Consider the following 12,742-nt stretch of genomic DNA (forward strand, 5'->3'; position numbering starts at 1 on the left):
GTTTTCCCCATCCCTTCTTCATTCCTAGCCCGCCGCCTGTCAGATTCCACCCATTTCTACCTTTGCTCGTCAGCCCGTCCAGTCAGGTGAGGTGTCAGTCAGTCAGCACGTGGCCATAACAGATCCTTCTGTTTTCCTTGCCAGGTCTCCGACAGTGGTATCCCTCCCCTGTCCTCATCTGCATTTATAAACATCCAAGTGACTGAGCAGAGCCAATATGCCCCCTCAGCCCTTCCCCTGGAAATATTCATCACCACCAACGAGGAAGCCTTCAGAGGGGGCGTTCTGGGCAAGATCCACGCCACGGACCGAGACCCCCATGATACGCTGCTGTACACTTTGGTGGCAGAAGTGCCCAAGGAAGGGCTCTTCTCTGTCGGGGCTGCAGATGGGAAGATCATTGCTGGGGACAAGCTTCCCCACGGCCACTACCTTCTGAACGTGACAGTCAGCGATGGGACATTCACAGCCACCACCAGCGTCAACGTCCACGTGTGGTGCTTCACGCAGGAGGCCTTGGACAAGGCAGTGGTGCTGCACTTCCGACACCTCTCCCCTGAGGAGTTTGTGGGGGACCACTGGCGCAACTTGCAGAGATTTTTGGGGAACATCCTTGTCACCCGGCGCCAAAACATCCACATGGCCAGCTTACAGCCCGCAGCTGCCTCTGATGGAGTGGACCTGCTCTTGGCTGTCGGGGAGCCACACGGCTCCCTGTACGAGCCCCGGGTCCTGGCCAATAAGCTCACTGTGTCAGCAGGGGAGATGGACCAGCTCGTCGGTCTCCGGATGAAGAAGGCGATTCATGTGCCGTGTCATGGGTCAGACTGTGCCCACCGTGTGTGCAAGGAGACCATTCAGCTGGATCCAGGCATGATGTCTACTTACAGCACCGCCCGACTCAGCGTCCTCACCCCCCGCCACAGCCTAGAGCAGATCTGTTCTTGCAACGGTGAGCAATCTTTCCCAGCAGTGTCTTACCCTGTAAACCTGGCCATACTGTGTTTTCCTTCAGTACACTATAAAGCACCTGGATTTCTCATGGAATTAGGCTGCCCAGTGACCCAAACTGCCTGAAATTTCGAACCTAAAACTAGATTCTTAGAGCTTGAAAGTTTCACACAGTCTATTTTTTTTAAATTAATCTCCTGTAGCATTTAATAGCAGCAACATCTGTCTCTCTCACTGGGAAAAGTCACTCATACCTAGCAGGTAATGAAGCTCAGTGATCAGAATATCGATCCCTGAGCTCCTGTGTTGATCCTAAACCCAGCAAAGCACAGACTAACTGATAAATTAAAGACAAATAAAGCATATTTTTTATACTCTAGACTACTTCAAGAAATAAATGGAGGTATCAGGGATAGATGTTAACATTGCTTGGGCAGGAATGGACGCCACAGAATTAATATAAAGACTTACTGAGGATGTGGAAATTTTAAGGGTGTTGTAGACCCTGCTTAGGGCACCTTGAAGGTTCTATAGGACAGAAATGTCAGCCAGGCTGACATTTCAGGGTTGCTTCACAACTGAGTACATAGAAGAAATACTGGGAGTTCCCAAGGAGACCTGTGGGAGATGCAGTGCAGTGGTGAATGGACTGCCATGGGTGAGGCTGTTCCTGGACAGTTATGGCATTCAGGGAGGAAAAGAGGCAAGGTTTGATCCAGTCCATAGCCTCAAAGAGCGACAAAGACGAGATCTTTCTCTTGTTCTCCTTTCAGGAACAGCTGTGAGGTTTGGGGGGCACAGCTACATTTGGTACCAGCACTCGCAGGTCGGCTCCTGGCACATGCACTTCCGCCTGAAGACCCACCAGCGTCACGCGGTCGTGTTCTCTGCCAACGGGACAGACCACGCCACTCTGGAGGTGTGTATTGCAATGGCAGGGGTTTCTTTCCAGAGTTAAGAAAACCTTCCTCTGTCAAGGAAGGGAATCACAGAAAGAAAATGCAATAATATGTACCCTTAGTCATTCATCTGACTGAGTGTAAGACTTGGGAAGACCGAGTGAGAGACAAGCACAGTTTGGCAATTGCTGCACCCTCAGCTAGTGAATAATTTTTCACATCTGTGAAAGCATGTGCTAGTCTCTGGTGTGAAATCAGCAGACAGCCATAGCAGATCTACATTCTTTCCTTACAGCTTGCTTCTCATTCCTCTCTTATATCACACCTCTCAGGAGGTGTGAGTTACCAGGTGGAGTTGTCCTCAGACCAATCTGTTTCCATTGTAGCAAAGGGCAAGCTTCCTCCCAAACCTCAAATTAAAGGTCCTTTACAGCAATGGACAAAAGAGAAAAAAAACAGGAGTCCCAAATTATGTTTTTCACACACACACACCTCTTTTCAACCACTTTCTTCAAATGATTTCACTATTTAAGACACCTGCAGAGCCAGGAACATTTCAGTCTGATCACTCTCCTCCCTTTCACTGAATGCTGAACCTCCTCAGCATTCAAAGATCGTCTCCCTCTTCCACTCTGGCAACAGAAGGAAAGCAGCAGATGACTAAAGAGTAGGGGTTTTGTGTATACCTCATCAATTAAATTCAGACTAATTGGAGAATAAGATCACAGGACATACTTAGCAGCTTACAGAGATTTGTCCTTGAGACTAATCACATGGAGACCTACACACTGTAACCTACCTGGAAGTGTTCATCCTGTCCTTGAATTCCCTCATCCCTTCTCATGGTTTCACAACCCCATCTTCCTATTGTGAAACACTTTTCATTCCACTGTTATAAAAGACCCACACAGACAGGGAGCTGCATAGCAGCCAACGCCCAGAGACCTGCCTGTTGCACATACTCTAAGCTCCTGCTGCCACAGCCATCACTCCTGCTCTCCTCTCCTGCAGAGAAACATCATCCATATGTCCTGTACCCATCTCTGAGAATGACTTTAAGATGCACTGTAAAGGGCTGATGAGAAAAACTTCTCAAGAAAAGTCTCTAGCTTTCTACCCCCTCTCTGGGAAGGAGAGTCACTAAGTAGTTCAGCAGAAGGAGTCCAGCACTCCGGATGGTGCTGAGACAGGATGAGATGGCAGAAAACTTTACTGAGCCAGGCCTAACACAGGGAGTCAAGTGAAAAAAGACTTGTTATTGACAGAGTTCAGTGTGCCTGTGATCTTCTATACCCAGATCTCTCCACAAGCTTTTCAATAGGAAAGCCTCCACCATAAAGGTGACTGTGACTCCTTTCTTCCCTGATTTGCTCTATTAACAATATCTTAGGGGTAAAAACTTTTCTAAACCATCTGGCCTGATAAAAATGAAGGAATCCCTTGAGATTTTAAGCTTCATAAACTGCAGTACTCCAGATGTGAGCCCAAGCCTTGAAAGAACCATAAGCACTGGTTTGTAGATTTGGTGAAGAGGATGAGTTCTCCTAAGGGCATCCATACCATCGCCCTTCCAGTCACTAAGCTCTCCTGATGTTCAGAAATAGGTTGCAGCAAGAGGATGGCAAACCAGGCAAGCTGGGAAAGGTTTGGCAGCCTGTCACTTCTTGCTTCAGGGAACTGAGTTCTCAGCTGTCTCCCAGCCCCAGAAATTGATAAGGCAAATCTGCAGACCCATCTGAAATGAAATCATGTTCCTCCAGATAAAGTGAAGTGACAAAGTTCTCTGGTGAGCTTGCCAATTGTGCAAAGAGATTTACACACACGTTGCCCTGAGGCCCTTCCATGGCATGTGCCAGCTTATTCTTCTTCTTCCTTCCTTCGTTCAGCAGTTGCTTCTCCTCCCACTGGGACTTATTTATACTGTGGTCTTCTCTAAGAGTTAACTGTTGTGCTGTTCTGCTTTTGTCCCCTCCAGAGTAGCCCCATCATATTTTATGCAGGTTCCTCTAGAGCCAGTGTAGCCCATAATCAGTCCTCCTCTTCTGGTCCCTTCCAAGAATCACCTCTCCTCGCTGTCTCTAGTGCCCCCCATGGAGGTCTCTCTTGCCTATGATGAATTGCTTAATGTTACATAGCAAGCTTCTGCAGGTTTTCCATGAGCATTTCATTCCATCCCATCTCTTCTCTCCTTCTCCATAGACTTTTGGCTTCTGTGAGACAGAGGTTTTATCAACAAAGCACTGGAGAGAAAAGGTTTATTTCTGTCTTCACCATAGAACAACACAGCTAACCTTTTATTTCTCCTTCCTCCATGAGTTTTAAAGATGAGCCTTGAGCCACAAATAGGTATTTTTAATGTCCCAGTGTAATGCAGAAGACACTAGTTCACTTTTAAAAGTGGTTCACTTTTAGCAGCTCAATATCTTGTCTCCCTCCCATCTACTGGAGATCAAGGAATGGATGGCAGCACCTATCAGCAGCTTTGGCCTGGCTTTCCAGCATGCTGGTTAGGAGACAAGTGCAACAGTCATTCCTTTCTCTGCCTCCCAACTCCTCCTTGCCTCCTCCAGGGAAAGCTGCTTGTGCTCCTCCTTGACAAGGTGCTTTCAGTACCCTCTCCCATGCCAAAGGGGCAATTGCTCCAGCACCTTCTCCACCACTCATGAGACAGTGAGAACAGAACAAAAACCACGTGGTCCCTCTGCAACTGGTGATGGAGTTATGGACAGTCTGAATACCAGGGCTCTGATTAGACTCAGGAAGGTGGGAGAAGGAGTGAGCAGATGCAGCAGTCTAATCACATGGCTCTGCTCTCTGTTAAGTGGAAAGATGAGCTTCCCTCCCTGCACACTGGTCAAAGGCTCCAGGGAAGGACCACAGGTGAAATTGTGCCAGAGATGAAGGTGTTTTGCAAAGTAGAGGAGGTTGAAACCCTCCATAAACAGCAGCCACCTGTATGACAGCTAACCATGACTTCTGGGATGTGTTTTACAGATGGTTAACGGGGTGCCTCACCTTGGGTACAGCTGCCGGGGGAACTCCACCGGGAACCTCTCCTCCTCCCGCTTTGTGAGCGACGGCGAGTGGCACTCGGTCTTCCTGGAGGTGAAGAACATGTCCGTCCGCCTGCTCATCGATGGCCTGGGAAACGCCTCTCTCCAGCTGCCAGGGACCTGTAGTGTCTCCCAGGGCAGACGAGACCTGATTTTTGGGGGCCTGCGGCAGTCACTGCATTCCCAGAGAGTCACACGGGGGTTCAGGGGCTGCCTGGATGTGGTTGCCATCAACGGCAGAGAAGTGGTTCTCCTGCCTGGGAAAGGGCAGTCAAAAGAAATCATGGAGCAGGTGGGGATAAAGCAGTGTTGCTCCCCCACTGGTGCCTGCAGCAGCAACCCATGCCTCAACAACGGGATGTGCTCCGAAACTCACGGAGGAGGTATGTGAACATCCCACGCAGAGCATAGGAGAGCAATAAGCAGGGAGGGGAGGGAAAGATGGAGGGGCTACTCCAGGGGAGAACCAGAGGTGCTCTGTCCCAGGGGACCTCAAGTGATACCTGACTCAGTGCAGCAGCAGCAGCAGCTGCAGGGTATGAGATCATCATCCTGGCTCTCACCAGTGGACCTTGGCCCGCAGGGCAGGAAGGTGTTTCTAAGGAGTGTGCATGACATAGGAGAGCATAGTGGTGCCAAAAACTCAAATGCAAATAGAAATTCCACCCACCCCTCTGCATCCTCTTTGCTTAAGGAGCTGTTAACAAGGCTGGGATCAGGCAAGATGGGATCACACAATGATTGTATCTGGGCAGAAACAAGCCAAGATCTTGGTCTCTTCCCACTGCAGTGAGTGACTCCCCAGGGCTATGCAAAGGGATATGGGAAAACCGTAAGCTGTAATCCAGAAGTCCCAGGCTAAAATGGGCTGCAGACACTCAACAGAGGTTTGATGCAGGCCCTGCCCTAGTCAGTCTCACCACTGCCCTGTTCCTCACATCAGAGGGGCTCCTCACAGCAAGCTGTGTCACAGGGACAGGGTTTGTTGGAACTGCTCCCAGGAATGTCCACCTTTGTGTCACTGCCCTGCACCATATTCTAGGTTCCAGCACAGCAGGGCTGCACCCTGCAACACCCTGTCTGTCGAGAGAGGTACTGCCTGCCCCTTGGCCCTTCCAGGGGGCAGAGGGGTGCTTCCCAGGCTGCTGTGTGGGGCAGAAGCTCCTCCTGCAGCTCTGTGCTCTTTGGGACCGTTTCCAAAGCCCACACCCTGCCCAGCGAGCAAGTGAGGACAGAGGAGGCAGCACAGCTTCTCCTGCCCTGCCCGCAGCCTCTGGGAACAAGATTCCCAGCCCTGTCGACTCAGCAGCTGCCTGCTTCAGGTGAACTTGTTTGACACCAGGTGTATCTGTACTGAACAGTTAGTCTGGCTGGCACTCACACCTCAGCCTTGAGACCCTTTGCACAGAAAACCTCTCTGGCTGGGCTGCAAGAGGCTCAAAGCCTACAAGGGGAAAATGCATCTCTACCTCAAGGCATCCCCTGCTTTTGTTGCAGAGACAATACAGCAGGAGGGGGAGGAGGAAAATCACTCCCTCACTAATAAACTGGTGATCATCCTGTGCCCTTCCCATGGTTTCCTTCCAAGGTGATCAACCTCTCCTGCAAATGGCCCAACTGCCCAGGAAGGAGCCTCTGGGACATGGCCCCAGGCAGGACATTGCTGCAGGGAAGGGGTTGCTCAAGAGACATTTATTTTGTGAGGTTATCCTGGATGCTTGGCTGAGCCCTGGAGACCAGAGCAGGCAGCACTGAGTTTATGCAGAGCCCTGCCCAGGGATCTCAGGCGTGGGATTACATGCACAGGCACAGGCACGCCTGTGCGAGCGAGCCCAGGGAAGCCACGTGGCCGCGTGAGAACACATCTGTGCAGAGAAGGGTCCAAGCCAGACCAGCCACCACACCAACCACAGCGCTCAGGACCACAGGGTGCAAACACATGTGAGCCAGAACATGTGTGTTTGGGCACACGCAGCCCTATGGGCAACGTCCAGCACCTGCTACACGAGTGCCAGCACGTCCTTGTTGTACAGCCACTAACGCGCATGTGGAAACAGGTTTGTTCACCCCGTGCTCTAAAGCAGGGTTGTTTAGCTTGTGGATGAGTAGCAAAGACTTTTCAAGTGTGCTACAAAGTGGAAACTCTGAATTTCCCGCATGGCACCACCAGCCAAGCAACTGGCAAGAGCTCAGCACAGCCAGGGACATTCCCATGCTAAGGGCTACGCTAAACAGCAGCCAAAAACACAAACAGCAGCAGCCCCCTCTGAGTCCTTACTGTGCCTGGTTTCTCTCTGCCTCCAAACAGACATCTCCTGTAGGCAAGAGAAACCTGACATGTTGAGACAGGCACTTCATACCGCGAGAACTCGCAGGACCAAAGACTCCTGAGAACAATAAATTAGAGAGGATTGCATTTAAGAGAGTCAGAAACTGTGAATCAGCCAGCCAGGCTCCCCTTCCTTTATCCTGAATTTGTCCCTCAGCTTCTCCATCCAGTAATGCCGTGCCCTGACTGCATCCCTAGCAGGAGAGATCTGTGTCAGGATGGGCTTGACTCATCGTTCAAACAGCTCCTTAGTGCCTCTGCATTGCCCCAGAGCCTCTGGCAACCACACCAGGTCCTGTAATGTACCCACCAGCCACATATGGCTTGGGTGCCCCACAGCACTGCTGCAGCAGTGAGTACCTGTGTTTAGGTAGCTCTGTTGAGCCCTCTGTGGGTGCCACCGGTCACTGCTTCTCCCTGTTCTTACCAGTTCTTCCATACAGATATGTTCGCTCTCGCCCTCTCCAGGTTACACCTGCATCTGCCCTGGGCTGTTCTCTGGTGAGCGCTGCGAGCTTGGGGACAGTCCCTGCGAGTCCAAGCCCTGCCTGCACGGCGGGACCTGCACCCTCTCTGCCACCGGCTACTCCTGCCACTGCCCTGACTGGTCCCTGGGTGAGAGGTAAGGGCCCCCCAAAGGGGGGCTTTGGGATGGGTGACATCCCATGGTAGTCTCTACCAGCGAGCAGTGGACATTTCTGGAGCTCACCAGACTCGCTGGGACTAATTGCAAACTGCAGGTACCCAAGCGTTGCAGCAGGGAGGTGTCTGAGGGCAGAGCTGAGCAGACCAGGACACAGATAGCTCTGCCATCGTGTGGCCGTTGCTCCTCTGTGCCCGTCTCCTCTGAGCAGGAGGGAAAACAGAAAAATCTCTCCTCACAGATGCTTTGATGGCTGCAGGTGCTGTGGGGCAGATTCAAAGCATGTCCTTGCTGGCCCAGTTCATCCTTCTGCCTTAGCCCTTGAGCCAGGATGAACACTGGTCCTGTGGATCAAGGCAAAGGCAGAAATTATCTGTTCAACTCTTGGAATACAAGCCTGTAGCTGAGCATTAGGTGGCAGTGTAATATCTGAAATCACCAGGTGCCCAGGTGGAGGCTGTGGGTGCATGATGCGCACACCAGCTCACACATCCTAAAACACTGACTACAACAAGAGAAGCCCAGACCTCGTGGAGTTTGTTCAGTAATGAGAAAAAAAGAAAAGGAAGGAAAGCCAATAAAGCGTTGCATATTCCCTCTAGCATAGGGAGATCATTGCTGTTGGAAGGAAAGGTCCTGGTACTGTCGGGAAACATTTAGGTTGTGTGGGGTGGGGCAAGACAGAGAATCAGAAATTCCACCCCAGTTCTGCAGGTGCTTCATAAAATGTCAAAAAGCCTCTGCAACAAGGATGCCCATTCACCGCTTCTTAGGGTAGTTGTTCTTCAAATGTTTACTGCAACCTGCAGGCATCTACAAACCATCCTGAGACCCCACAGAGCCTGGAGGGCGTAGTGAACTTCGTAAGAGGTTAACACACCTCAGACTGACCCTGGGCTCCCTAATTTTACAGAATGGAAGCACCTATCTATGCTTTGTTACCCCTAGAACTCCAAACTCTCCTCTGAGGCAGGAAGGCTCCCGTTTTAATTTGCTGCATTCAACTGAAAAGTAGGACCATCCTGTTAAACACAGTCTCCCGAAAAGCGTAATTTTAAACTCGAGGATCACAGTCCTCTGCCAGGAGAAGCACGGGAGGGAGAGCAGATGGGGATGGAGCATCCTTGGCTGGTCTAAGTCAGAGCCCTGAACAGGGTAAGGCAGTTCTAGCTGCATCCCCAGGCTGATGGTGGTTGTCTCCATCCTTTCCTCCCCGCAGGTGCGAGAAGCTGGCCGAGGAGTGCCAAGACAACCCATGCCGCAACTCCGGGCGCTGCGTGAGCAGCCAGGGCTCTGTCCACTGCATCTGCCCCTCTGATTACCAAGGGGACTACTGCACCCAGCCCATCATCACCCCCGCCATCGTGCCCACGCAGTGGGCGGTGGGCCCCGAGGAGATCGCGGAGATCGTGGCGGGTGTGGTGGGGGCGGCCATCCTGGTCGTGGCCTTCGTGCTCATCCGCAAGCGCTACCGGCACCGCGCCAAGGCCCACAAGCCCGTGGCCCGGGAGGACCCCGACCTGCTCTCCAAGAGCGAGTTCTCCAAGAGCGTGGGCGTGGGCACCCAGGCCGTGCCACCCATCGAGCTCAACATCCTGAGCGACGCAGCGCACAACAACCTGGACCGGGCCACGCCGGAGCAGCGCAAACCCACCGGCACCCCCGAATTCGTCACCTTCAACTCTGCCAACGCCCCCAAGCACCGGGGCACCATCGTGTGCAGTGTGGCTCCCAACCTGCCCCCCGCTGCACCCCCCTCCAACTCCGACAACGAGTCCTTCATCAAGTGCACCTGGGCCAGGGAGGAGATGGGTCAGTAGCCACAGCTTTTTCTTGCTCTTACATGTCTCTCTTCCCCTTGTGAAGTGGGACTGAGGTTTGAAAACATGAGAGGCAAATGGCGTTGGCTAAAGCCAAGCAAAGCATGGGCAAACATTTCCCCAGCCCTGCTATAGGGCTTTTATTGGCTCTTTCCTCTGTGCTCCCCAGTATATCCCAGTTTTCTGCTTTAACCTGATCAGTCTCAAACACAATCAACAGGGAAATCATTAATTCATAGTCTGGATTCCCACATACTCTAGATCAAAAGATCCTGTAAAAGAGGAAAATGAAAGAAAAAAATTGAGATCCTAAAAGTTAGTGTGAATTTTAGTGGAGACGTTTGTATCAGTGCTCCTAGGAAGAGGGATCACATCCTCAGGGACACCTTGCATGGCTCCAGACACCAGTTACTCCATGCAAGAGTTCATCACCAAAGCACAGTCTTAGAATTCACAAGAATAACTACAGGGAAAGGAAGAGATCCAGTGGATTGCTGGCTCTGCTCCAATCCCTTTATCATGCAAGCTTCTTGCATCCAGATGGTGTGATGAAGTGTGTCTTTTGGGTGCTACAGTAGTGGATCTCTGCAGGCTGGTGGGGACACTGCCTCAGCACAGCCAAGGCTGCTCTTGGGTCCCCTCAATTCCCAAAGCAGCAACTAGAGCTCCCATGTCCCCACAACTCCTCTCTTCCCCAATCTGCCACATCTCCTACAGGCTCAGAGCCCACAGAAGGAATTAGCAGAAGGGTGAGAAAGAGGCAACAACCGCTTGAGCTGCAGCTAACACGGCTCTCTTTTATTTCAGTCTACCCAGCAGAAACAACCTACTGGCCACCCCGGTACCTGTCGTCAGATGTCCAGGAATATTCCCACTATGAGATCATTCAAGGCCCCCCTGCGTCCTCCTCCCACCCTCCTCTCCCCCCGCCGCCCCCTCCCCCAGCAGACACGGAGCCGGTCGCCCTTTACGGGGGCTTTCCCTTCCCGCTGGACCAGAGCAACAAGCGAGCGCCCATCCCGCCCCGCTACAGCAACCAGAACCTGGAGGACTTCCTGCCACTCGGCCCCGTGGACATGGGAGCTTCCCAGTGCCAGAACGAGTACACAGCCATCAGCTACTACCCAGCCCAGCTGGTGCAGGGCGAGGGTGTCCCGTACCAGCCCGACCCGGGCTACAAGCGGGTGAGCATGCGGCTGAGCGTGGCCCAGCCCTCCTATGCAGACTGCGAGGTGGGCCACCAGCCCAGCATCCGAGCCCAGCCCCTGCCACCCCCCAACTACGAGGGCTCTGACATGGTGGAGAGTGACTACGGGAGCTGTGAGGAGGTGATGTTTTAACAGGGGCTCGCTCTTGAGATGGGAAGAGAAGCACATCTCCACGCAGAACAGTGTGCAGGGGGCTGGCACGTGCTGCTGAAGGGAGGCTCCTGTGTGTCCCCCACAGCTTGCACCATCTCCCCCTGCTTGGCTGGTTTGTAATTTGGCTGGATCTTTCCCCTCACTGCCCTCCATGGTGCTCTTGCTGCAAATGGAGGGGAAATGCTCCAGCCACTGCTGGGACACGGAGGATGCTCCTGGGATGCCAGTGACTAACCTGCCTCCTTACCAAGGGGACTTCCTCTGACATCATGTAGGGCCACAGCATGCCACCTCCTCCCTCCCCAGGCTCCCTGGCCACAGGGAGGATGAGGAGCAGAGCAAGTACTGTGGATATGGCAGCAGTCGTGGTGGAGAAGGTATGAAAGGACTAGTGATGCACAGCCTGGCAGTGCCCCACGTGGGGTAGCAGAGGCCCCCTGTCCCCAGCTCTGGCTTCAAGGGCTTGCATCAAGCCAACAGTTTGCCCAGTGGAATGGATCAGCTGGTGCAAACCCTCTTCCATGTCTGCTCCCTGATACTGGGAGAGAGATGAGGAAATGCAGCTGGTCCCTTCAGCACATCCCTCAGTTGGCCAAGAGAAGTCCAAGAAAAAAAAAAAGAAAAAGAAAAAAAGAGTCCATTTCCGTGGAAAACCAAGCAACAAGGTTTGTCACACCAGGAACCACCCACAGACTCAAACCAGTCTGTCCAGTCGGGCTGTGCTCACACAGCTGAGGGAGCCCCTGCCCCGAGGGCTGTGTGCACAGCTGTGTCCCTGTGGCTGTCACGGTCCCACACTGAACACAGCTGGACACGGTCCTGCCCCCCAGCTGGGGCTCCCTGCTGCATCCCAGAAAGACTGGCCAGCACCACCTGGGGACAGGGCACCGAGGCCACTGAGCGTGGGTTTGCCTGTTTGTCCTTGTGCTTGGAAATGTATCATTTCTTCGTGAGAGGTTTTCTTTGGTTGGTTGTTTGATGTAACTTTTTTTGTTGTCGAATTTTTGGAAAGTATTAAAAGAGTTTGGATTTTTGTACTATTATGATTTTATTTGACATCTCAGGGATTCCCTTGTAAATAGGACATCCCTGCCTAGCTGCAGCCAAGGGCAGCCCAGGGAATAACAGCTTATTTTGGACACCAAAAGCTTTCAGAGAAGTACCAAGACAGCAAGTATCCCAAGCCCAGGACTCACACCCGTCCCCAAAACACCCCAGGCACACAACACCCTACCTGTTGGTTCCAGGGGAGCTCATCACATGAAGAGGCTGAGAAGGCACCAGCAGGATCACCCTTCTCCTGCCTGAACTGCTGGCTGCAGAACAACCATCCCCTGGCATGGCCACACCTCCCACCACAGCTGGGGTTAATCTCAAATTAAGTCAGGGGTGGGAGCACTTGGCTGCACTTGTGCAGGTCTCCAGCTCAGCTTTCCTCTGCCAAGGTGGGCTTGTGAGCTTTGCAGTTCCCTGGGGCTGTTTTAACAAAACTCTAAATGCAAACAAGTCCCCACAGCAGGCTCACCCCCATGTGCTGATGGAATGTTTTGGAAGAGAAGGTCCCAGCACATGGGGGGGGGGGGGGGGCAAAGGCAACTGAGATAAGTGACACCTGGGAAGGAGCAGCCTCAGCAAAGCCATTTCATGGTATAGAAACAGCCTTGTAGCACACAGCCCTAAGGAAGG

General features: G+C 52.5%; 1 protein-coding gene across 1 annotated transcript in view; it reads left to right on the plus strand.

The window, feature by feature from the left end:
- The window catches only part of FAT2 (FAT atypical cadherin 2), a 55,967-nt gene extending 43,836 nt beyond the window's left edge, over positions 1–12,131 (plus strand). The window contains exons 19-24 of the mRNA XM_051793516.1: positions 145–952; positions 1,725–1,870; positions 4,845–5,286; positions 7,701–7,854; positions 9,095–9,687; positions 10,503–12,131. Of these exons, the coding sequence (XP_051649476.1) occupies positions 145–952; positions 1,725–1,870; positions 4,845–5,286; positions 7,701–7,854; positions 9,095–9,687; positions 10,503–11,035 (2,676 nt within the window). The 3' untranslated portion in view covers positions 11,036–12,131. The remainder of the gene's footprint in view (positions 1–144; positions 953–1,724; positions 1,871–4,844; positions 5,287–7,700; positions 7,855–9,094; positions 9,688–10,502) is intronic.
- The last annotated feature ends 611 nt before the right edge of the window (positions 12,132–12,742 follow it).

Source organism: Manacus candei, unplaced genomic scaffold (assembly GCF_025592945.1).
Source record: "Manacus candei isolate 608988 ecotype Guabito, Panama unplaced genomic scaffold, ASM2559294v1 h1tg000037l, whole genome shotgun sequence".
In the NCBI taxonomy this organism is placed as follows: Eukaryota; Metazoa; Chordata; class Aves; order Passeriformes; family Pipridae; genus Manacus; species Manacus candei.